This window comes from Parasteatoda tepidariorum, chromosome 11 (assembly GCF_982258835.1).
Source record: "Parasteatoda tepidariorum strain Cologne lab strain chromosome 11, Ptep-v5.0, whole genome shotgun sequence".
NCBI lineage: Eukaryota > Metazoa > Arthropoda > Arachnida > Araneae > Theridiidae > Parasteatoda > Parasteatoda tepidariorum.
In genome coordinates this window covers 56,487,858-56,515,043 of record NC_141765.1, presented here as the reverse complement: position 1 = coordinate 56,515,043, position 27,186 = coordinate 56,487,858, and the positions used below count along the sequence as shown (strand labels likewise).

Below are 27,186 nucleotides of genomic sequence, written 5' to 3'. Positions count from 1 at the left end.
GGATCAAGCATCGAGACTAACTAGCCCTTGAGGTAGAGTTTGGTGGGGACAAACTGTCATTTGCATTACATAAATAGGAAAACCACACAAATCTCCCATAGCTCGCCTGCCAAAAAGGGTATTCTAACCCATTTTCTGTCTGCCATATCAACCAATCATGACTGGGATTTGAACATGGGCCACCTTATTGAGAGGCTCAGTCCCTGAACCACTTTGATCTCTCTTATCTTAATTGTTTTTTATTTTTATGGTAAAAAATATGTTATTTTCAACAAAGTATTTTAAGTTTTCCTTAAACATAAAGAATACTCAAATTTCATTTGCCTAATGCCTAAGTTTTAAATTTATTTGAAAAATTTGTCATAAAAAATTTTGTTTGGGTCAGATATTTATCTGTTAAAAACTTGATTTTATTTCTATTATGTTACAAATTTGGGCAGATTTTTTAGATTAAGTAAAGATAAAATTTTTAGATTAAGTGCTTTTACCAATAATTATCTGATCTCAATGTATAATTTTTTTAATTGATTCTCAATCTTTGTAGTTATTAACTATATTCAGAAGAGCAGACTATGTCTGACTGTGCGAATAAGGCTTTAGAGGATATTCAGGCAGCTATTGGGCAGTTATTTTTGGTGTAAAACAATTCCTACTAAATATTGTGTTCAAAAATGTGTTGCTTTTTGTCGAATTTTCTTGTTAAAAATACACTACCGGTCAAAAGTTTGCGAAAATTTTTAAATCTGCAAAGAAAAGGCCTAAATTCAAATGTTCATAGAACTGAGAAAAATCATTCAAATGGCATGAAAATTTGATATGTTCTGAAGTGAACCCTCTACTGTTAGTTACATATGATCAAATTGCAATACTTTGTTTTTTGCGAACTGAATCCAGCTTTTCATCACGGATTGTTTTTATGGTGAAAAAAGTTGTTAAGTTTGAACACTTGCCAAACTTGCAAAAAATATTTTTTGTACTTTCTGTTAATAGAAAATAGTTATTTGAACAGTTCTATGTAAGCCCTCAAAATTTCAAATCGATTCGATTTTTTTTGACGAAGTTATAGAATTTTGAAAAACATGTGTACTTCTCTCGATTTTTGAGCATTCCACATATGCAGTCTTCTGGTCTATACATCTTCTATCAAAGAACTTTTTAATTTTTATGTTTCTATATTTTCAAATAATTAATATTTATCATAAAACAAATACTCTTATTCATTATTGTAATTATTATTGTTTATATTTATTGTTTATATTTATTGCTTACCTGTATTAGTTTTGTTGTGATATTTTTACTTTATATTAAATTAAATTAAAAAGTTATAACAATAATTTCATAAATAATTCTAAAAAAATAATAACAATAGTATAAAAAATTTGCATTTTTATTAAACTATTTTATTTACAACAGGTCAAATATTTAACATATTCTTATTCGTATTTTGTAATTAAATAAATTAACATTTAAATCTTAGATTCCTCGAACCATCCACCTTTTGCTTTTATTATAGCCTTACATATGCATAGCATTCGTTCTAATAAACCATTAATCACTTCAAGTGATATAGAATTCCATTCCTGTTGTAAAATGTCCCATAACTGACTTCGATTCAAATATCAGAGCATCGTTTGCAAGAACAAACAAATTTTAGATGAAATGTGACATCTATGAGATATTGTTTTAATTATATTCATAATAAGTTCCTTGTAGTAACAATAATTACAATAATAAATAAGAATATTTGTTTTATAATCAATATTAATTATTTGAAAATATAGAAAACATTAAATTTAAAAAGTTCTTTGGTCGAAGATGTATAGACCAAAGGACCGCAAATGTGGAATGCTTAAAAATCGAGAAAAGTACACATGTTTTTCAAAATTCTATAACTTCGTCAAAAAAAATTAAATCGATTTGAAATTTTGAGGACTTACATAGAACTGTTCAAATAACTATTTTCTATTAACAGAAAGTACAAAAAAATTTTTTTGCAAGTTTGGCAAGTGTTCAAACTTAACAACTTTTTTCACCATAGAAACAACTCATGATGAAAAGGTGGATTCAGTTCGCAAAAAACAAAGTATTGCAATTTGATCATATGTAACTAACTGTAAAGAGTTCACATTAGAACATATCAAATTTTCATGCCATTTGAATGATTTTTCGCAGTTCTATGAACATTTGAATTTAGAACTTTTTTTTGTAGATTTCAAAATTTTCGCAAACTTTTGACCGGTAGTGTATATATATATCAATTTGTGTATTTTTTAGTTTGAATTCCTTAAATTTATAAGTCTGAACTTAAATTTAATTCAAATAATTATTTATTATTATTTCAATATAATTTGAGTTCTATAATTTTATTACACACATGCTCATTTATTCAAGAATTGTGTAAATTCTAAGGAATTTTTTTCTTACATAAACTTTATTTTAAAAAACTTATTGTACTAATATTGTACTAAAAAAAAAACTAACACTTTGGATGAACTTTTGATCCAAAAAGAAGCTTTTTTTAAAATTATTTTTTGAAGTACATGACATGGTATTTATTCTAGGATAAAAACTGGGTTCTGAGGAATTGACCTAACAAATTTTCAGAAGTTTGTTCGAAATTTTTATTTTAAATTACAAAGAATTAATGAGAACATTTTTTTTCATTAAAAATAAAGTCTGAGCTTGTCAGAATTCATTGAACTAGAACTTTTGTCAAATCTCTTTAAAAATTTAAAATTTATTCTGTCTTTGAATAAATATCCGTCAGAATGTTTTGAAATCATTCACTTCATTTAAATTAAAATTTAGATTAGCTGCAGTCAATACACAGATATTTCCAGTTTGCCTTAGTTATATTCCTGCAGATTATTTAATTTTTTATGTTGAGATTTTAAGATTCATTTGACAGTTGAGGAAGCCCTACTTATATAAATAGTCAGTTTTTTCCTACCTCTTTACGTTAAATGATTTTATTAGCTTTAAAAAAATTTCATTAATTTTCTTTTTCTTTCAATAAATAAAATCTAAGCTTAATACTATTAATCCTTTGTTTCATTTTAGTTTAGATTTACCATTTTTCTTTTTCTGTGGATTTCTCTCAATGTAGCTTAAGGGTTTTCATTTGAAGCAATGTTAAAGATGTTTAAAAAAAAAATGGTGGTAGTGCTTGAAGGGATTACTTTGTATGAAAAGATACTAAATTAGTAATGAGCATGATAAGAGAAAGCTTGTTGAGCAACAAAAAAAAATGTATGGGGAAGATGAATTTGCAAATGATAATATTGCCGAGCAATTGAAAAACTTCGTTTTTCAATCTGGATTTTAAAAAAAACAGCTTGACAACTATTTTCTTTCCATTTCTAATGCTACGAGTGCTAGAATAGATTTTTAGAAAAATGATAAAATAGAATAAGTTTTAGAACTTTTTTTTGTAATATATAGTTTATGTATAATGCAGCGTGGTCATGTGCAATATGTAGCATTGTATATAAAAATGTCAAATGTATAAAAATCTCAATTTTGAATTTCTTTTCTCTTACGTTTTTCATCTATTGAACAGCAGAATATTGAATTGAAATTTTTTATTCCAATTATCATTTGCTAGTTCAATTAAAAAGATAAAATTTCTAAGAATGCATTTGATGGCATTTTGATTTATGCTTATTTAATAATGACCAGGCAGAATTAATGAATGTTTTAAAGCAAAAATGTTACAAGTGTAACAAACAAATATTAAGTAAAAAGGAATTATGAATAGATCTTATGTGTAAATATATGTATAAAAACTATTTTGCATCTTTGTCATGTATATTTTGTTAAAGAGTTTTAGCAGATGATAATTACTGAGAGTTAGCAGTTTTATTTTCTTAAAATTTATCTTTATTATTTTTATAGTAATAATTTATATTTACTAGTTGACATTTTATGGATAACTATAATAATTTTTCTAAACATTTTTATTATAGTGTGGCACTGTTTCTTGAAAATATTGTGTATGGAAAACAGATTTTTTACACTTAACTATTATTGGTTATTTAGCAGTTTGATTGAAATTTGTAGTGAAAAATAAGTAGTGCTAGTTTTGAAATTCAGTGCCTTTTGTGTGGGCCAATACATATACATCTTCTATTTATTTGTGTATTATGAAACACAGTTTCAGCATGGAATATGTTTTTAATGTAATGCATTTCTTTTGTAACCATCAGGTTTCTTATGTTATTTTTAGTGGAATTTTCTAATGCTTGTTTGAGGAAAACTCTGAGTTCTGTTAACTTTGAGATGTATAAAGGAAATACTGTGAACCAGAAGTGTAGACGCATTCTTGTAAGTTATTTTGAATTGTCAAACTGGACGGTCAGATTCTTGGAAATAATTATATTATATCTTTTTGTTTATAATTATAATACATTTATAGTTCTATACTCTAAATTAATTTGTGAATTAAGTACTTAGTTTATACATGAGATTGATATTATAGCATGTTTTTCAAATACATTTATAATTTAGCTTCTCATTTTTGTTTTTCATACGTTTCATGTAAAATCAAAGTTAGGGTTTAAAAATATTTGGAATTTTATATTCAGTGATACATGTATTAGTTAGTGCCTTCTAACAGAAATAACATATAAAATCATCATCAACCGAATATGTTATCAGCATATGATCATCAAATAAGAATAGTCCAACTGTCGACTGATTGTAAGACACTCTTTTTAGTAGATAACGCAAATCAAGCATCACTGACAGTAGTCAGTGTGTTGGTGAATGACCACTTTGATCCGCCTGTGAAAGTAACCAAAGGTGTGTGGTATCGGTTTTTGCTAAAATATTCTACCATAAAGTGCTCAACTAAACGTCTACAGTTCCTCTGGCTAGCAAGGTGAAGGAGACATCCTCTCTGAAAATTTATAATCGTATGTCTTTGGATTAACCTCAGGGTTGTTTTCCAGATTGACGTCAATAGTCCATTGTGCATCTTTAGTGTGATGTAAATAAATTTGTCCTTCTACTAAAATAAGAATAAAATACTAACATTTTACATTATGATAATAGTACATTGTATCTGTTCTGTTGTTAAGCAGGTACTTAAATACATTTTTCAATGCCAATTCACTTTTTGTTAAAATATCTAAATTTTGCTGATTATATTTCTCCTCAGCAGTATTTTTAGCACTTCTTAAGGACATTTATAATGCAGTTTTTCATAATTAATTTTTAAAACTTAATAATTTTTGATTTAAAAATGTTATTTTTATTCAGATTGTTGTTTTCTTTAATACTAACTGTCTGTGATATATTTCTTAATTACTAACTATCTGTGATGCTGTGATTGTGTAAACATTTTGTCAAAGAGCCATCTATTTGGAATTTTTTTTTTATCATGTAATGGAGCAAAGTTTAGTAAAAATTTTCTTGAATTTCCACACATATGGCAAATTTTTTCTATTCTTGCTAAGCCACAGACTTGTCTAAAGAGAAATTTTCCTGGGTGCTGCAGAAAGATCCCTTGCGAATAGCAGGTGCAATAGAAAATGTTTAAAATTCTGTCTAAGTAAATTTTAGGAAAATATTTTCATGAAGGGTTGAAAATACTTTTATCAGAGATATTAAAGCTTTTCCCACCACTAGTGAGTTCCGCACCTGCTTCTCACTAGTGGTAGAAATAGAAAACCTTACAAAAGAAAACAATTCTGTTTTTGTAAACAACATATATGACAGCACGTCTTTCAATGTTGCATCTTTCATAATTGTCATCAACGTTTTTTTTTCCTCTTTAAGCAAGCTTTTTTTTTATTAAATCCTTAAAATGCATAACAGTTCAGTTAATACTCATTTTCCAATGAATAATGAATAAAATTATGATTATTGAACCTGCATAAGTAAATTTAAAACATAACATAGAACACTTAGTTTGCTGACATGAGGTGTACTCTTTTAACCTTTCTATTCTAACCAACTTAAAACTCTGTTTGTTTTAGCTTTTCATAGTTCATGTGAGAAAAGAATTTTCATTCAAAAATTTACATTTACACTTTCATGCTTATGACAGCTTACACTTGAAATTTCAATTCTTAGTTGCCAACTCAAAAGAGAAAAATGGACTTTCTTTGTTGCTGAGTAAGAGAAATGCATATACAGATGCATTTTCAGGAATCGTAATAAATGAATATATATAATATTAAAATGAAATATTGATAGAGTATCTTATTTCTTATTCCACTGTCATTGTGGTAAAACCCTGAAAATTTCTTTAGTGACTAATTAGAAGTCTCATGTTGAAGTTGAAGATTTGGAACATCAGAAATTATTTAAAAAAAAACTAAATGTAATTTCCGCTTCAGCTTTTTATTTTTATCACACTTATTATATTAGAAGTGATAATTATCTATTAAAATATTTACATAGTTTATTACAAATATACCTATTGCTGTGTTATTTATTTTTAAACTGTCAAAATACAGCATCTACTCTTTTTTAAAAAATTATTTAGAGATTTATTTATTTTAAAATAATGCTTGCAATTTTTTTTTAATGCTGCCTAAATTATTTATATTTAAACATTTACAGATTTCATTATTATCTGACTTTTTAACATTTTTATTCCATTCATAATTTATCCTTATCCCTAAAGTTATTTTTCTTTCACTGTTGTCTTTTCAACAACTCTTTTAATGTGGTTATTGAGGCAGAATAAGCGTTTTAGCTAACTAAGAAGCAACAAGAAGAAAAAAATTCTAATAATTTTTAATTAGATCACAAGCATAAATATATATATACAAAAATACTCTTCACAAATATATGAAAATTTAAAGGTCTACTCAAGGTCTGAGAAAATGTTTTTACATTGTTATAGTTTTAAAAACAATCCCTATGCACAAAAAGTCTTGATACAGTACAATTTTTTTCTGTGTTCTTAGCACAGTTTTTTTATTTATTATTATTTTTAAATAAAATGTTACTTTCTTTGAATAAAATTACTAACTGACTGAGTGTCTGTTGCACCTAAAGATGTCCTTTCACCTCGTGTTTTTAAAACAAAAAAAGTTTTCATCTTCGTTATTCAAGAAGGATGCTATGTATTGAGAAGAAATTTTGCTATAACTTTATGCAATTGTAAAATACTTGATTGATTAAAGTGCTATTAAGATGTATGCAACTATGATGAATCAAAACTTTTTTACTACCAGGTTTTAAATTAGACTTTTAGCAAAAATTTATTACTGTAGAATGGTTAAGGAGACGAAAACAATTTTTACAGCAAATTCGTGTGACAGGGCATAAATTTTATTTCCAGCGTTTTTGATTTTAAACCTTTAAACAGAAGAAAACTAATTAAAAATTACATCAATATGTTTCAAAATCTATTAGGAATAAAAATGAAAAAAAAATTTTTTTTAAATGTTCATTATTAGATGTAATCATTTGTTGAATCCAAGGATGAAATTAGTAAAGAACAGTAAAAGGGAATAGCAGTGTTTGAAATTTTTTAATATTAAAATCAAAAGCTCTGGGGAAAAAATTTATGTGCCGTCACATGAATTCACTGCCAGCATAGTGTTTTAAGCTCAAATGTTTTCTTGTTATAAATTTTTCAAATAAGTTAACGTAATTTAGAACATCCTGTATCTGTAATAACTAAAGTGGGTGTCACTTAGGTTGCTTCAACTGATCATCTGATGTATTCTGGAACCAACTATGATCGAAGCATGTTTCAAGTCACCTCTTCTGTGTAAGTTTTTTATGTAAAGCTTTGGTTACTTGACGCACGGTGGCTGAGCGGTAGCGCTTCGCGCTGTCGTGCCACAGGTCCCTGGTTCTATCCTCGAGCCGGGCGAGGTTGACTCAGCCGTTCATCCATTCAGTGGGTCGATAAATCAGTACCAAGCATGCTTGGGAACTAAACACTGGGGGTTTCACGTTTGGCTGACCACCTAACCGGAACATCTGCTCCTGCACCCCAGAGCCCAAAGGTCAAGAAAACTGAGATGGGCACAGTAGACCTTGGCCCTCTTTGGGCTGTCGCGCCGCTGAGTTTTAGTTTTTGGTTACTTAGTTACTTATTAAAAGTATCTTAGAGAAATTGCATTATACTTACTAATCCTTTTTGTACCCTTGAGCTCATATGTCCGACCACATATATCTCCAAAATGTCTTGTTTTCTCATGCTTTCAATATCAATCAACCTGCCTTTCATTTTAGATGGTTTCAAAATTATTTGTTTGTAGGAAATTGACTTTCAGAGAGCAAAATGCTGTATTTTTTATTAAAACTTTTTTTTTTTCAATTCGTTCAGTGTCTTAGCAGATTTACTTACTCTTACTACTTAAACATATTATGACCTCTATTTAACTAATAATTAACTTCCTTAACCTAATGCAACAAGTATGAAAAGCTAGTTTTCATCTCCTGTAAGAACATGTAATGTTGAATCTGTTAAAGAAACTTGCTGTTGCATGGAATATATAAATCCCCTAATGAGGTCCTACCCTAATGTAGTTTTACTTTATAAAACTTTGAACTTTCCTACTGACTCTAAATTATTATTATCATTCAGTAATGTAGTCTGTATTCCAGTTTTTTAAAAAATTTATTTTTGCTTTTGCTGTTTGTTTTCAAAGCTAACTAAATTCATACAAATAAATGAATAAGTTGCACATTATATGTTCTAGAAATTCATTTCAATATATGCTCACTGCTTTTTTGGACCAAACATTTTTTGAAGATTTCAGAATAATTAAAAAGACTAAGTAATGCTCATTCTTAACATGATGATGTTAACAGGTTTTCACATTTGTCTTAAAACTTCTTCGAAGAAATTGATCTGGTCTTGAAGTTAAACCCTTGGAAAAAACATGCTTTATTACAAAGCTTACTAAAATTAAAATAGACCAAGTTCTTACATATATTGTACAGCTTATCATGATTTAAATATATATATATACAGTCAGACCTCGATATAAGGTCACCCTAAGGGACGTCGCAAAAGTGACCTTCTAAGCGGGGTGACCTTTTAACCAATTCATTGACAGTTCGTAAATAAGCACGTAAATAGTACACATTATGACTTTTTAAAAATGGTATTACAAGCGAAAACGATAAATTAAATATTTAAGTCAATAAATTTTAACAGAATTAGTAAAGAATTAACGAAAGTTAGATTTCTTTTAAAAAATGTACTTAAAGTAAAGCAAATTTCCTCAAAGTGTACATACATACATTACATCTTACCTTATTTAAAATAATCATTCATGCAGGTCTGTCTCGCTTTTGGTTTCATTATTCGAACAATGTTTTCTAGATTTTTTAGCTTCTCAATATGTTTCCCAGCTCCCTCATGGTTTGTAAAAAAAATTCGTATGACATTTATTGCATTGAAGGCTTCCACTTGGTTTACAGCTACAGTCTCAAGACCACTGTCCACAACTTGTGAAACAATTTCAGAAATTGTAGCTTGTTCGTTGGCTGCAACATTTTCCTAGAATTCGAGAGGGGTAATTGAATAAAAATGACCTTATATGCGATAATAATTTTTAAAACTTGACCATATATCCGATAATCTATAACAAAGAATTCCTATTCAGTGAGCCAGGACTTTGGAAAAGTGACCTTATATGCGGGGTGACCTTATATGCGGGGATGACCTTATATCGAGATCTGATTGTATACATATATATATTCTCTTCTCACCTTCCTTTATCTTTGCAAAGAAAGGAAAGAAAATGATACTGCTCATGTGAAATATTTCAGACTGTGACATCTTTTGATCTTTTCATCTGGATAATACTTGGTTATGAGGTCCCACAAGCTGATGTGCCTTAAATGCTCTCAATTTCTTCCCCCATGGAAAATTGCTTTTTACTTATTATCAATTTGGGGATTATATTCAACACAGCTGGGTCTAAAAAAAGATAACAGAAATCTAGTCATTGAGGTGTTCATATAAATGAAACATTTCTTCAGACATCTGACAGATTATCAATTGTGAATGTCAGCTCCACAGAGTCTCATGTCTTATGCATTGCTGTTTTTCTTTCTGTGCTTAGTGGGGGGTTTACTTTCAAGGAGGTATTACCATGTTTCCCATCTAGAGATAGGGAGGTGTTAGGAGGAGTAAACTTAACAATCGAACCATCTGAAAAAGTGAGGTAGGACTAAGAGCACCTATTTTGAATCATATGACTACTTGAATGTCTCTGTAAAAAGGAAAAACATACTCATTTTTCTGTAGCTACATTTAGAATTATGTATACATTGTATATCAAATGTTTTCATATTTTTTTTTATATTGGAAGAAAGTATTTTTTAAAGTTTAAATAAATATAATTGTAACTAGCTTTTGTAGATTATTTAATTTTTTCAATATCATTGCAATTATTCTAAAAAATACACACGGCATTAAACCTTGTTATTAGGGTATCCTTATATATATATATATATATATATATATATATATATATATATATATATATATATATATATATATATATATATATATATATAGTAGAAAAGAAATAAGAAAAGCTAGATCAATCATTGTCAATACCTTATTCAGAAAGTTAAGTGTATCATGGTTATTGCTAAATCTGTGTTGGTAAAAAGAATTCTTGCAGAATCATTTTAAATTTTTTCATTTTACACTAAACCTCATCACTATTTCCCTATTCCTCATCCTTTTCATCATTAGCCATTGTTCACACGCATTATGTGCTTTTTTAAACTTCATAAGCTTCTGAAGAAGAGCAAATTCTTTCCCTTTTGCAGAGTTCTGTCTATAATAATTTCAACTTTATTATTTTGATTTAAAAAGACTGGTATTTTAATAGCAGTGTCATTAATACGCTTAATTTCTTTGTTAAATAATAAAAGTTGAATAAAAGGACTGTAAAAAATCATCATAAAAACTGATTTAAAAAAACTTACCGACAATTTTAAAGAAATGAAGCCTTGTGATTTATCCTACATTACAATTTCATTTTTTTAAAATGAAATTTTAAAAAAAAATCTGTAATTATGTACTTGGTAAACTCGAAAATAAGCCTAATATAAAAACTAAATACTGCTGTATTGATTTGTTGTGTCTCCCATCCTAGAAAACATGGTAACTTTATTTATTTATTGTCTATTATAAATTAACTATTATTTTATATATAAAATTATTTGTAAATAAAGTTGTTTGTAGGATTTCAGTGTTGTTGGCTTAAGACTTTTGTTAGCATAGAAATAACTGTGAGTTAATTTGGTTTCATTTATTGTACTATAGTTTCCCTATGTTTTTATGACAAAAACAAATTTAAAGTTCATTGCAAATTTATTTTTTTTGTTGTTGTTGATCCGAGGCGCAAAATTATACCATTTTTAGAAATCAATTTTCACCAATTTGTTATCATAATTTTTAATTCTAGAACACTATATATTGCCTATGTTTTTTTTCTTAGTTGCAGTCAAAGAAATATGCTGTGCAAAATGAAATTTATAGAGCATTGGATTGAATTATTTTTAGCTCTTTCCCCCCCCCCCTTTCTTGAAATTTACCAGTATGCCAAAAAATGACCTGATTCTTTTTGTAAAATGTTGTTCTGATTTTTATTTTGAAACAATACAAGGCCCATGAATGCCAAAGGTTCACTTTAGTTTCAGCCATCATATCGTTTGTTTGTATTAAACTGAAGTCAGAAGATAATGACATTGAGAAATATTTCACTATTTGTTTTTTCTAAAGGACGGGAAAAATTTATAAAAGTTAGTCTGCATTTTAAAGGATACCATTTAAAAATTTTCATGTCTGAATTTTTATTTTTTATATTCAATTGCAGAATTTTCACTTAATATTGTTTCGAAAATCAAGAAGAAGTGTACTATGTCCCTCTTTCTTTTTATTATACTTCACTCTGTTCCTTATTGTGTTTCTCTGCTATATTTCATGTAAACTATAATTAAAAATGTGTTGTTTTATGTTTTATTTATAAATATTGAAATTTACTTATTTTTAAAAATAGACATATTTCTCAATTCAAATTTAGGGATGCTACTTGAGTGCAAGATGTTTTTTTTTATTATTTCATTAAATATTATTTTTTTTATTTGCTTCCCTTATTTTTCGAAGTACAATATTTAAATATTCTAAAAAGGGAGTTTTACTTTGTGCAACTGAAAGCAGCATTTCTTTAGAAGAGGGAAATTTTATTCATAATTATATTAGTTTTACTCAGCAAACTTCCATTGCTATGTAAAAATCTGTACTAAAGAATGTTAAAAAGTGAAACTGTGTGTTATAGGTTTACTATGTCTAATATATATTCAATAACTTTGAGATAATATCACTTAGTTTAGACCTAGTTTGCATTTGAAACTGTAGCATTATTATGAATTTAAATCACAATTGTTTTTACTATAGATTGAAAATTGCAGTTTTAAACAAAAGAACCCAGAGATTTAAATTATATGATGTGGACTATTTTGTATTGAAACCTATATTAAAATGTAAGTAATATTTTTACCTATAAAGCTTTTAAAATTATTTTTGAAATTTATACTAAATGTAGTTTCTTAAATATATAGCCTAGGCTTATTAAAAGAGTTCCCATTACGACTCTTCCATTGCAATGCCTGATACAGGAATTTTTTTTTTTTTGCTATTCCATAGATGCAATGTTATTTTAATGTAAATTAGAATGTCAGAACTGAATCGTTCATTCCAATATAGTGAACAAAATTTTGCTTAATTTTCTTTTAGGTCTAAGAAATCCCTCCAAAAGCTGGTTTATTTTCAAAACAATCATTTTTTTCATTCACAATAAAAAATTGCATTGCAAAAGTCTTGAGAAAAGGATTTAAACCACTATTTCTTGTATTATTGGTAAACAAACTTGAAACATCTGAATATTTTTATGAATGATGAACGAGTGACAGAACGAACTATTCTTACACTAGATTGTCCTAAGCATAACTTTTGGTCAAAAAGATGGTGAAATTTTGATTATTATTCATTTTTGAGAATTAGAAGCATGCAATGCATCTTCATGTGGAAACCAAAAATTTGTAAATTTCTCTGTGTGTCAAAACCTCTGTGTGTCAAGGGAATCAATAAATTCATTAAACCTATTTTTCTTGTTTGAAAACTGCATATTTTCTATCTATGTTGTAATAGGCGATTTATTTTGGAGTTAAAATGTGTGGAATTTATATTCCTGTTGATTTTATTTATTTAAATGTAATAAAAATTTCAAAATTAAGGTTTCTAATAAGCGGTGCTTGTTTCTTCGTTTGATCTTGCTGAGCTCTTTTCATTTACATCGAAATGCTCTTTTCATCAAAATGAAAATCAAAGAGTGAAGGCATTTCACACATTTGTTTTTATATATACAGGGTGTTTTATAAATTCCCGGACCCATTTTGATCTTTAATAACTCATAAAATAATGAAGATATAAACAAACTTATGGCATTTATTGATGGAATAACTCATATATTTTCCTTTTCAGGTTTGAATATCTTTACTTTTGTTAATATCGTCTGCGCATGCGGTTAATTTCAGATAATTTCATTTTCCAGTCTAAATATCATCTGCTTATTAATTGCATTTTTCTCTCCTTTGTTTTTGGCAACTATTGCAATGTTATGTTTACTTTTGATGTGTTTGTTCTATGTAGTACTTTTCTATGTGATGTTTTATTCGAGTGGATATTAAGGAGAATGCATACACCACAAGAGAATGCTCAGATTTTATGGTGATTCATAGAAACGAAATCGACAGTGCAAGCACAGAGAAATTGCAGAAGAATTTACCAAAAAGATCTTCCATCCAGAAGCAGCATTTTGCGGTGAGAAAAGAATTTTCTGGAAACTGGAAGTATCGCAGATAAGAAACGTTCCAAACGTCCCTGCGCAAGTGGTTTTGACGTTGAGCGTGTCAGACAGACATTTCTAGACAATCCTAGAAGATTTATGAGATCAGCGGCAAGAGAATTGGATATGCCAATTTCGACGGGGTACAAGGTTATTAAGAAACAATTAAGACTGTATGCATACAAAATTCAAATTGTTCAAGGTTTGGAACCGTACGATAGGCCTAGGGGGATGGCGTTTGCAACAGATATGGTAGGGAAGGATAGAAGATGCTGCTGATTTTCTGAAGCGCATAATGTTCTCTGACGAAGAATCCTTTCATGTTTCTGGCATTGTTAATTGCCGTAATGGGAATCTGAAAACCCCCATGAATACCATGAGACACAAAGGGATTCCCCAAAGGCTAATGTGTGGTGTGGACTAATGCATGACCGAGTCATTGGGCCTTTCTTTTTTACAGAAAAGACGGTTTCATTAGTCGTATACTTAGACATGTTGGAAAACTTCGTATTTCCTCAACTAGAAGAGCTTCAGCCACATGTCTTTTTGCAACAAGATGGTGCCCCACCTCATTGGGGTATCATCGTTCGTAGTTCTTTGAATGACCATTTTCCAGGAAGATGGATTGGGCGAGGAGGTCCAATTCCTTGGCCACTCAGATCACCTGATATAACGCCGCTGGACTTTTTTCTTTGGGAATTCATGAAGGACAATGTTTACAGGAGGATCGTGTCGAACATTGATGACCTAAAAGCCAGAATTACAACCGCAATAGCCTCTGTGGATGCTTGCTGCTACCTGGCGTGAAATTGACTATCGACTTGATATTCTTCATGCGACAAAGGGGGCACCCGTGGAAGTTTATTGACAAGGGTCATGAAACTTTTTGAGTCTACCTAACCATTTATGTTATTAATTTCAATCTATCTTTAATATTTTATTAGTTATTAAACATCAAAATGGGTCCAGGACTTTATAAACACCCTGTATAATGTATTATGTTTTTTCCTTTTAAATGAAATTGCATTTTGTTTTATTTGGAAATCATATCCCATTTACAGTGAAACCTGCCAAGTTGACCACCCTTGCAAGTTGGACACCTGCATAAGTTGACCTCAATTATCAAGAACGGAATTTTTCCTATATAATATAAAGAATCAAAACCTTTGTAACTTGACCACTGAAATAAGTCAATTTTATCTAGGAGTATTATGAAACTCTATTCTAAAGTCCTCATAAGTTGAATAGAAAAAAAAAATTCAGAAAATTTTCTGTCATTTTTGCAATGTATGTTAAAATTTCACTTGCTTGATGAAATATGTAAAAAGCTAATCTAAACCCTTTTAGTGAGTTGACCATTTAGGGAAACTGTAGGGGGTCAGCATTTGACCATTTCTTTCATTCAAAACATTGGGCTGATGTAAAGTCTAAACAACAGTGCCAAACAACAATGAGGGAATATTTTTGTAATAAATAGGTTTGTAAGTGTAGTAATAACAGAATAAATTTTAAAGTGTTCAAATAATTTTGTTTTGTTAAAGTTTTCAAATTACATGTTTTCGTGTTCTGATATTTTAAGAAATTATTTTTATTAAACACTTCACACGCTTAACTAACGAAATAACTTTTTTAAAAACGTTAGTTAAATATTAGAATTATAAGTAACAACTTGAAGTTCACTCAAGTTTAAACACATTTTTTAAGATATTCATTAGGCTACTTGCTAAATAAAATTTTTAAGTCAAGTAAAAAAAATTTTTTAAATATGTAGCAACATGATATAGGACACGAAAAAGTAAACAATGACCCACCCCCTCTATAAGTTGCCCACTTCTCTAACTTGACCACTAAAACATTGCACCACAAGTGGTCAACTTACACAAGTTTTACTGTATGATGTTTTGATTTGTCTCTATTTTTTGGGGGGGGGGTAATAAAGTAAATTAAATAAATAGATAATAAATAAATAGACTCTTAAATAAAAGTGTCTTGATACATTCAAATATATTACTCAACTGATTTTTTTTCCAGGTGATATTTTTGCTGACACTTTTTTGAAAAGTAAAATTGAACAGGTTAGTGGAAATCAATTTTAACTGAAATAAATCCTATTTTTAATGACCAGATTTTAAAAGCACTTTTGACATTTATACTGTCACAAAAGATAAGTAATACAGTACAGAACCCGTTATCCGGAAATCAGAAAACCGGAAAACCAAAAAACCGGAACGAAATTCGATAAATTTTCTCGCCATTTTTTTAAAAAAATTTTTTTTTCTTCATAAGATTTTACGATTTTTCTTTCTTTTTTTAACGATGTTTACCTTACCATCATTTGGGAATAATCATTAGTGTATTACTTCAGCGTTTTTTCTTATTTTTAAGATTATTTCCAAATTTTTTTTTCTTTAGTTGGGTTTAACAATAAAAAAAACGGCTTTTTGTAGCGATTCAGAAAACCGGAAAAATCAGTTATCCGGAATAGCGATGGTCCCGACCGTTCCGGATAATCGGTTCCCTACTGTACTATAACCATTAGTTATAAAAGAAAGTGACATCTCTTTTTCTTATGGGAGCATAAACAAAAATCTTTTATTATTAACAAAAGCTTCTTAATTTGTCAAATTGATAGTTTTCTTCAATATGCAAGTAAAATGACAAATAAATGTAAATTTTTTTGTATTTCAATCTTTTATTATAAAAAGAATTAAAAATTCATACAGAACTGTGATGCCAGAATTGGCATACACATATTTATTTTCTATCTTTTAAAATATCCTTCATTACTTAAGCTTATTTTTATTAATAGAATTACTTTTAAAATAAATCAAAAACTTAATCTTTTTAAGCGAACATAAAATATTTATTTCTTCTCTTCCAGATCAATGTAACGGATACTTTCTTTTTATTTCATTATTATGCAGACATATAAATTCATTGTCGCCTCTAATCGAAAACAAAAATCTATTTATAACTTTTTATTTTAATTTTCCAACGGCTAAAATGTTTCGGTTGCATGGTTATAAGAATTCACATAAATTTGTTGGCGACTCGTCATCGCCAAGGTGTTCTTTTTAACCCATGTGGATATGCTAGTTGGCTTTGTTTTTGGCTGTGATATATTATGATAAATCGCCAAATTTTGGATCTCCTACCCATACTCTTTCGCTGTCCGTTGAGAATAAATATATTTACTTGGAATTTTTAAATTGGTTAGACTGGGACCCCTTTTTGGGGGGCCTCCCAGTCTTAATTTTCTAACGGTCAGAAATGTGGTTCTGCCTTTATGATCTCTCAATAGAGAGTATTCTTATTTCATCCCTTTAAGGGATTTCCTTTTTTTTGAAGAAATGGCCATTTTATAATTTACAAATTATGCTTAATAAAATCTAAATTTACATTCAACGATTTGTACATCATTTCCTGGAAACGTTATTGTTTTTATTCATTCAATATTGGCCAAAATGAACATTCATATATACCACTATCAAATACGGCTAATGAAGGAAGCAGCAAAGCTTTTTTCATCATTATAAAAATGGTGCCTAATGACGGGGAAACGTATCCTGTAAGAATATTTACGTCCATCATGTATCATTCCTATTTGCATCCTGTTTGAAACTACAGCCGATGTCAAAATCTTCAAGATCCTGATAAAAATTTCCGAATGTCATCAGCAGCATACCAGTGCGTTTGAAAAAAAACGAGTCATCTGTGTTTCTCATAAAACTGTCTGAAATCAATTTCTACGGTGTTTCTAACATCTTCAAAAGTGTTCGGGTCTGTTTCAAAAGAATTCCAGCAAATGTGTCTGTTTCAAAAGAATTTCTTGAAAATGTGTTTCTCAAGAAAAGCTAACGGAAATGGTCAACTGTGTGTGTGTCTCTCTCCACAGTGAATTTTTTTTCTCTCTCTCTTTCATCAAAATCGGAGAGAAATTTTTTTACACAAACTGCAGTGCCTTTTTTTTTTGCAGTAAAATTTTTTTTAAATTAACACAATTAGATTATTGCATTTAGTGCTTTTCAATTTCTAACTGATTATTTTACAGATTCAGTACTTAATATTTTCAATGCATAACATTTTTTTAAAGCAATTATTTCTTATTCTCATTAAGTATTTTTGGAATTAATTTTCATTTAATATGAATATCTTATATTCTATTTATTTTAATGTTTACAATTTATTATTGCTGTTATATTTTCATTTTTAAAAATGATTATTATTTTTCTTAACTTGATATTTTAATTGGTATAACTATTTTTCATTTATATATATCTATATATAATTTTAAGTTATCTGATTATTAAATATGTCTAAACGTAAAAACAATATAAACTTTCATATTCAACCCTTTGCTGGTGATCCAACCACATCAAAGTTTTTCTTTCTTCAATTAGAAGATTATGTTAAGATTAATTCTTTAGATGAAGAACAAGCTATTGCAACTTTTAGATCTTTAATCTCAGGCAATGCTTTAAAATTTTATATTGAGGAACCTTCATTGGTTAAAATGAAAACACTGAATGAAATAAAACATAAATTTTTGGATTTTTTTAGACAAGATGATAATTCATCTATTTTTGCTTTGAATAATATTTTGTTGAAACCTCAGGAAACAATAAGATCCTTAGCTCATAGGATAAACATAACTTTCCATAAAGTGTATCCTAACTTAAATGATTCAGATGCAATTGATACTTTAAAGTACACGCATCTAATGGGAGCTCTTCCTCATGATATTAAGGTCACAATTTTGAAAGAAAATATTAAAAGTTATGAGAATGCTGTTGAAAGAGCACAACAACTTCAGAATATAGACTCGGCTATTAACAATCAATTTAAAGGTAATGATGAGATCTTAAATCTAAATTCGGAAATTTCAAATTTAAAAGAGCAGATAAACAATATTGTTTCAATTAATAATGATAATAAAAATAAATGTGATGGAAATAAGAGACAATTTCAAAACAAAAATAGAAATTTTAAATCGAAAACTTATTCGAATAGTAGTAATTATCGTAAAGCCCCTTATCATAATAACCAACATACCTTTCGGCAGAATTTTTGTGTTTTCTGTGGCAAACATGGTCACATTATGAAATTTTGTAGAGAATTTTTGAATATTTCTCAATCGGATGTGCAGATTAATCAACATAATAGAAATTTTCAATCTCGAAGGAACTTTAGAAGCAATAGATTCTACCCCAATAGAAGTTACCAAAATAATAGAGATCACTCGTATAATAATCCTAATTATAATAATGACAGTAGACAACAAACTTATCCAAATCCTAATGCCACCACTTTTAACCCCAATTTAAACTAAATTTTAGCTCAAATAAGGCTGATGCATTTGAGCTATCACCTAATATTGTGTCATCAGCTAATATTAAGTCAAGCATTAATGAAAAGAAAGATAATTTTACCCAAACAGTTAATAAAATAAAAATGCAAAATGAATGTTTTACTCAAACTAATGAATTTAATGAAATTATTGGAAATGTACACAACGAAATACCTAAACTACCCCTCATTAATGTACAACTTAAAGATTATTCTGTCCCATTTCTGATTGATTCAGGCTCTTCTCTTTCAATAATTTCTAATGAAACATTTAATAAACTTAAACATAACATTAAATATAAATATATTTCTCGTTCAGTTTCAATTAGTACTATAAACTCTAAGATTTCATTTTTAAGTTGTATTCAAATCTCATTTAAAATTAACAACAAGCTATACAAACATACACTTTTTGTTACACATTTAGATAATTCAGTTTTTGAAGGGATATTGGGATATGATTTTATGCTAATGCATAACATTCAATTGTCACCTAAGGGCAATTTTATAACAATTAATGGCGAAAAAGTACCATTAATAGGACAAAAACAATGTACGGATAATGTAGACATTGATTTTGATGGAGATATTGTGTCGGATATTTGTGGAGAGATTCATAATGTAAATAAACAAAATGTAAACAAACAAAATTTGGACACTAAACAAAATGGACAAGCTGTACTAAATCATAAAATTTTGTTGAATCCTGAAGAATATATTTATGCTAAAGTAATAGTTAAGAATCCTTTGAATACTAACGTAATTTTTGAACCAAGTATAGACTATAAAAATATTGAAATATATTCTTCAATACATAATTTAGAACAAGTTAAAAATTTTCATGGATTCTATAACAAAAAGAATAAGTACTATGTTTGTAATATTTTTCTTAAAAATAAATCTGAAGAGACTTTGCATTTAAATAAAGGACAAGCTATCAGCCAAATGTATCCTATAGATACTATCCAAGATTATGACTATTCAAAATTAAATTTAAATGATTCTATTGCCAATAATCAAGAACTAGACCAAACTAAAAGACAGGAATTTTTAAATTTAATTGTACCAACAAAAGATATTGTGGACTTAAGAAAAAGGGAATTGAAAGAAGATGATTTCCAGCTAGGTCATCTTGATGAAGCAAAACAAAAGCAATTAAAACATTTATTGTTAGAAAATTATCAAGTCTTTTCAAAATCTTTAAAGACACTCGGGCACACAGATAAAGTAATACCTGAAATTTCTTTTATTCATGATTATCCTATTCGCACTTTGCCATTTCCTGTGCCTCAAGCTCTTCAACAAGATACACTTAAGCAATTGCATGAAATGGTCGAAGCAGGATTGATCGAAAGGAGTGCAACACAGTGGTCTTGCCCAATGCTTTTGGTTAAGAAAAAGAATACTAATGACCCCAAACAAAAACAAAAATTTAGATTAGCTTTAGACTTACGATTAATTAACAGCATTGTTAAACATTCGGCTTACCCACTTCCTAAGATTCAAAATATCATTCTAAATTTATCTAATTATAAATTCTTTTCATCATATGATCTTCCTAGTGCTTTTTGGCAATTGAACCTCCCTGAAGAATACCAAAATAAACTAGCATTTACAACCCCTTGGGGAACTTTTAAAAATAAAAGATTAGTTTTTGGCTTAAAAACAGCTTCTGCAACTTTTCAGGCCCTTATGGATTCAATAATTGAGGAAACTCGACTGGAGGGAATTTTCGCGTATCAGGATGATATAGTCATTGCAAGTAATTCTTTTGAGGAAACGGTAGAAAAACTAAAGGTTCTCATTTCTGTTTTAACTAAATATAATATAACTCTTTCACCAAGTAAATGTAAATTTCACCTTCAAGAAATTGATTATTTAGGATTTAAAATATCAGAACAAAAAGTTTTACCAATTGAATCAAACATCATTAAAATTACATCTTTTCCTATTCCAAAAACTAAAAGACAACTTAAGAAATTCATTGGTGTTTGTGGATATTATAGAAATTTAATACCATGTTATGCTAAGCAAATTCAACCGCTAATTGATTTGACCTCCCCTAAAGTTAAATTCAAATGGACTCAAGAACATCAGAATGTTTTTAATTCTCTACAAGAGATATTTTTCAATAAACCATTTATAAGACTCCCACAATGGGATAAAGATTTTATTTTAAATACAGGTGGTTCAAATTTTGCTATTTCTGGTGTACTTTTACAGGAATTTGATGGTAAACTGTCTCCTGTGTCATATTTTTCCAAAACACTTAAAAATGCAGAAAGAAAGTACCCTGCCATCAAAATCGAATTAATGGCTATAGTAAAATCAGTTTTGGCTTTTAAACATTATCTGTATAATAGACATTTTATTATTTTATCTGATAGTAAACCCCTTAAACATTATAAGAAAACTTCTTCTCCCATGGACTTAACAACTAGATGGTTAATTCAGTTAAGCGAATATTCTTTTACTTTTAAGCACATTTCTGGAGTCAAAAATGTTTTAGCAGATTATTTTAGTAGATTAGAACAAGAACCTCCCCAACAGGACATATGTAGTAATCCTCAATTACTTCGAGTGAATGATGAAATATTTCCTTTTATTGAAAACTCTAATGATGATGAACAAAATTATATAAATAATACCAATGTAAACAAAGACCCCCTTTTGGAAATTTCTAATCATACATTTTTAATTGAACAAAAATTGGATAAAAATATCAAGAAAATTTATAGCAATATTGAAAACAAACAATTTACTAAATCCAATCAACATTACTTTATTGATTCTGACACTAAATTATTAATGTATGTACATATGGAAAATGATAGAGAATTTCCTGTCATTGTTGTTCCTAAATCCTTAATATCTAAAGTTCTTGCAATAATTCATCTTCCACATTTTGGAATTAAGAAAACTTACCAATTTTTAAAATGTAGATATTTTTGGTATGGTATGTATTCAGATACAGAAAATTTTGTTAAATCTTGCCCCAAATGTATGGAAAACAAACATCATAGAATACCTCACGCTCCTTTACAAAATAATTTTATTCCCAAAAGACCATCTGAATTTGTTTCTTTAGACATAGTAGGACCTTTTTCTAATCAACAATATATTTTAACTCTTATTGATCATTTCAGCAAACATTTAGAACTTTTTACATTAACAAAAATTACTACCGAAGCTGTCACTGATTGTCTTTTTGCATATATTTGCACTTATGGCAGACCTGATATGATCTTAACAGATTTAGGTACCCAATTTACATCTGAAATATTTGAATATTTTTCAAAATCATTAGGAATTAAAATGAATCACACTACTTGTGCACATCCTGCCGCTAATTCTGTTAGTGAACGGATTAATACCAGCATAAAATCAACAATAAATTCTTTAATGAAAGATGGCATAAATTTTAAAAATGCAGCAAGAATTCATAAAAACTTGTATAATGGTGCTAAGCATAGCACAACTGGATATTCACCTAATGTAATACATTTCGGTCGAAATTTATCATTAATTTTTGATACTTATAATCCCGATATTCAAGTACAACAAATAGATAAAGGTTATTATTTGGATAAAATTCTTTCAGATTTAAATAAAATGTATGATAAAACTTATGAAAATATTGCAGACGCCCAATGTAAACAAAACAAAAGTAATAATGAAAAATCGAAACTCAGATGCTTAAAACCTAATGATATTGTGTATATTAAATCAAGGGATAAATATAACAAAAAGTTTTCTGGTCCTTACAAGGTTATTAAAAAGCATACTGATGTAACATATTCAATTCAAATGTTAGATAATCATCATGGTAGGATTTTTAAAATACATATTGATAGATTATTATTAATGAATAAAAGAAAGGAACATTTAAATGATAACGATAATGTCTCTAGGAATAATGATAATTATAAATCTCATTACAATTTAAGGAATAGAATCGTTTAGAAAATTTTTTTTTGGTTTTGTGAATGAAAGATATATGATTTTTCGAGTCTTTCCTGCTGTACAGGCAGTAACATTTTGTTTACAAATATAAAGTAAAGCATTTTTTTTCCATTCATATAAATATCTTTTTATTTCAAGTGTATTTTCAATTTATATATTTACTATTTTTGCATTTCAAGTTATATATATTTTTTTAGTTTTCATATGTGATAATGAAAACAGACTTTAACAAGTTGCAATCACAGTAAAATTTTGGTGTAAAGATATTTTGTGCAGTTTAAATATGAAGAACTGTATAATTGATTAAAAGTTCAAGCAATATAAACATTTACATGAAAGAAATCGTTTACTCTAAGGACTCTTCAAATTCTTATAGTTCAATCTTTAACCCTTATGCACAATGGATGCTAACACAAAGCATTCTAGGATTAGTTGGTAAACAATGAATATTTTATAAGATATGGAATTCATAAATAATACTTGTATTTATATATTTAATTGAATTTCAACCACATGCTCACATTTAACAAGTACTATAGTGCAGTGAAAATAAATTTTGATATCTATTGATTAAACTCTATCTCATTGTTGCTGTTGTTTTGCATGGAGGCATCTGTGCGGAATGATTTATGGTGATTTTCTTTACTTAGGCGCCAGGTAATTAAATTCATTAAGTGACGTAGAGATAAGATTTTTTATTACAATGTAAATAAACATGAATAATTAATTCAATGGTAATATTTTTTTTAAATTTAGAACAACTGTAAAGATTACGTGGATTATAAGTTGTAATAATGTAACAACAAGAATTTTTATTAACAATATTGGACATGTTACTCAGTCCTAAATTTTTTTTAAACGTGAATTGAAATAAGATAATATATTTATACTTTCCTGTGCAAAAGAAAAGGGTTATTTAATACAAGTAATACACACCAAAATACTACGTTTTGATTTAAATACTTTTACTGTGAAAAGCTAATGCAACTTTTAGTGAATGTTTTTAAATGAGCTATTTAATAATTGTTTAAAATAAAGATAAGAATTCTTTCTGCTGAGTATAAATATTTAGATGAACATAATAAAATGTTCAGATTTTTTTTCATGCTGAAATATATAAGTTTGAAATAATGGAGGCAAACAAAACTGAAGTAAATTATTTTTCTCAAGAAAAGGACTTGTACGAAAAGGTAGAAATAATAATATTGTAAGTTTGCTCTTCTCTCTGAGTTGAGAGAAATTAAAAATATCCTGGCCAGGTCATGACAATGCTAAGCAAATGTAGCATTTTAAATACTCAGCAAATTTTTCATGTATAGCTCAGAACATTTACATATGATATTTAGTAACTTGAGTGTTAAAAGTATATCTTAGAACTACAACTGTATGTTCTAAAATTTTTTCGAATAATAATTTTACTTTGATATTTAATTATACATAAGTGTATATTTCATATTTTGTTCCTTGAATATATTATGTTTCAATGCATAAAAAAAAAATTTTTGTAACTTGGGAGGAGATCCAATTTAAAAAAAAAAAAAAAAAAAAAATATATATGTATATATATTTTTTTTCTGTTTCCAGCGGGGATATATGTGATGCCAGAATTGGCATACACATATTTATTTTCTATCTTTTAAAATATCCTTCATTACTTAAGCTTATTTTTATTAATAGAATTACTTTTAAAATAAATCAAAAACTTAATCTTTTTAAGCGAACATAAAATATTTATTTCTTCTCTTCCAGATCAATGTAACGGATACTTTCTTTTTATTTCATTATTATGCAGACATATAAATTCATTGTCGCCTCTAATCGAAAACAAAAATCTATTTATAACTTTTTATTTTAATTTTCCAACGGCTAAAATGTTTCGGTTGCATGGTTATAAGAATTCACATAAATTTGTTGGCGACTCGTCATCGCCAAGGTGTTCTTTTTAACCCATGTGGATATGCTAGTTGGCTTTGTTTTTGGCTGTGATATATTATGATAAATCGCCAAATTTTGGATCTCCTACCCATACTCTTTCGCTGTCCGTTGAGAATAAATATATTTACTTGGAATTTTTAAATTGGTTAGACTGGGACCCCTTTTTGGGGGGCCTCCCAGTCTTAATTTTCTAACGGTCAGAAATGTGGTTCTGCCTTTATGATCTCTCAATAGAGAGTATTCTTATTTCATCCCTTTAAGGGATTTCTTTTTTTTTGAAGAAATGGCCATTTTATAATTTACAAATTATGCTTAATAAAATCTAAATTTACATTCAACGATTTGTACATCATTTCCTGGAAACGTTATTGTTTTTATTCATTCAATATTGGCCAAAATGAACATTCATATATACCACTATCAAATACGGCTAATGAAGGAAGCAGCAAAGCTTTTTTCATCATTATAAGAACATAGTTTATTTTATAAAATGAAGTTTAAAAATAATTACTCCAGCTTGTAGTTTGAGTTATATTCAGGGCTATAACTTGTTTGATAAATGTAAAAAAAACTGGGTATTATGAATACTTCCTGCCCACCTTTTTTCGCGATACGTAAACTACCAGCTACTAGCTCTACTTATTAAGAGTTAAAGCATAAATAATTTGTGAAATTTCTTTAATTGTGTATAAGTAAATGCAGCTGTAAAAACATATCACAAGTAAATATTCTGCTAATGGGTAGCAGTTGTCAAGCTCAGTTTACTATTCCCAAGAAAAAACTTAATGTTTTTGCTAATAGTATTTTTTTAAAAATCTTTTCTGAATAAGTTGCAGCTCTTACTAATTGATGTTTTTTTCCTCAAGGAACTGAGAATAAATGGTCATACAAATTGTTGTTTCCTTAAATTAAATATATTTTTACCTTACTATTCATTCATAAGATTTAATCTTGGTATTAGTCAAGAGAAAAGGTGGCAACAGCAATAAAAATGTTCCTTAAAAAAGACTGAAAATCCATTTTAGAAATTGAGAAAATCATTAAAAACAATATTTTTAAAAATGTTTAATTATTAGTGAAAATTTTCCAGAAACAAAACTTTGTTTGCTTTTTAAATGGTTCCTTTTTTCCAAAGAATTAAAAAATATTTTAAATTTTTAGAACTATCCACAATGTTTGTCTTAACTCTTTGCTACAAATGGTATTTTAAAAGCAACAGTTTTGTTGCTTGTAAAATATAATTTGGAGACTGATTGGGGCTACCAGAACAACTTATGGTGCTGTTTTAAAAATGGAACCAATAATTACAAATTGGAATCGTTCTTTACTTTTTTATTAATTTTACCAATTTTTAATGCTGATACTGAATTCCTGTAGTTTCAAATGTGTTATATTGGTTTAAAAAAATTTCAGTTATAAACCCAATCTCCCAAGGCAGTGGTTCCCTAAGTTCTGCAAGTTACACTTTTTTTAGTTAAATTTTTCTGTAATTCTTACTCTTAAATAAAAGTGTAATTGAAATGAAACTCTTGTATCTATTATGGAACAATTGAATTCATTTGTTATGAATTTTATCAACAATAATTAGGATATTGATGCTTCCTATGAGTTGTGGCATAAACTTTGGAAATAACTATCTTAACATTAGCTAGTGTTTCTCTTTTAGAATCAAAGTTTAACTCTAGAGTTTGGAGGAAAAACTAAAAAAAGAAGCCTTGTTTCAAAGCTAAAATTTCAGTCTGGAGAAAATAATATGACATTGGATGAAAGTGTTTTACAAAAAATTTCTGAAATGCCATCAACCTCACTTGATAGTAAGTTTCTGAACAAGATACTATAATTTTCATACTAACAAATAAATAATCTTATTTGAATTTTTAATTATAATTTAATTAATTTTAATGATAATTTTTCTAAATTTTAATAATCTTATTTTTTATCTTGAGTTAGCTTTATTCATGGGAAGATAAAGATTTACTTACAGAATGAACGAATTGCGGCTTTTGCTATTTATGATTTATTAAGCATACATATGTTCACTTGGAGAAACATGCCAGTTTTTATTATTTTCACAAAATGTTTGTTACTAAGAAAAGCA

At 28.1% G+C, this 27,186-nt stretch overlaps 1 protein-coding gene across 4 annotated transcripts in view; it reads left to right on the top strand.

The window, feature by feature from the left end:
* LOC107445930 (DNA-directed RNA polymerase I subunit RPA49) overlaps window positions 1–27,186 on the top strand; it is a 48,315-nt gene that overhangs the window by 3,741 nt on the left and 17,388 nt on the right. For all 4 annotated transcript variants that reach the window (XR_015430432.1, XM_071187949.2, XM_087155008.1 and 1 more), the window contains exons 3-7: window positions 4,226–4,323; window positions 7,656–7,729; window positions 12,395–12,480; window positions 15,876–15,919; window positions 26,755–26,902. Coding sequence is in view for 3 of the 4 variants with exons in the window: in XM_071187949.2 (XP_071044050.2) it covers window positions 4,226–4,323; window positions 7,656–7,729; window positions 12,395–12,480; window positions 15,876–15,919; window positions 26,755–26,902 (450 nt within the window). In the remaining variant the exon portion in view is untranslated. The remainder of the gene's footprint in view (window positions 1–4,225; window positions 4,324–7,655; window positions 7,730–12,394; window positions 12,481–15,875; window positions 15,920–26,754; window positions 26,903–27,186) is intronic.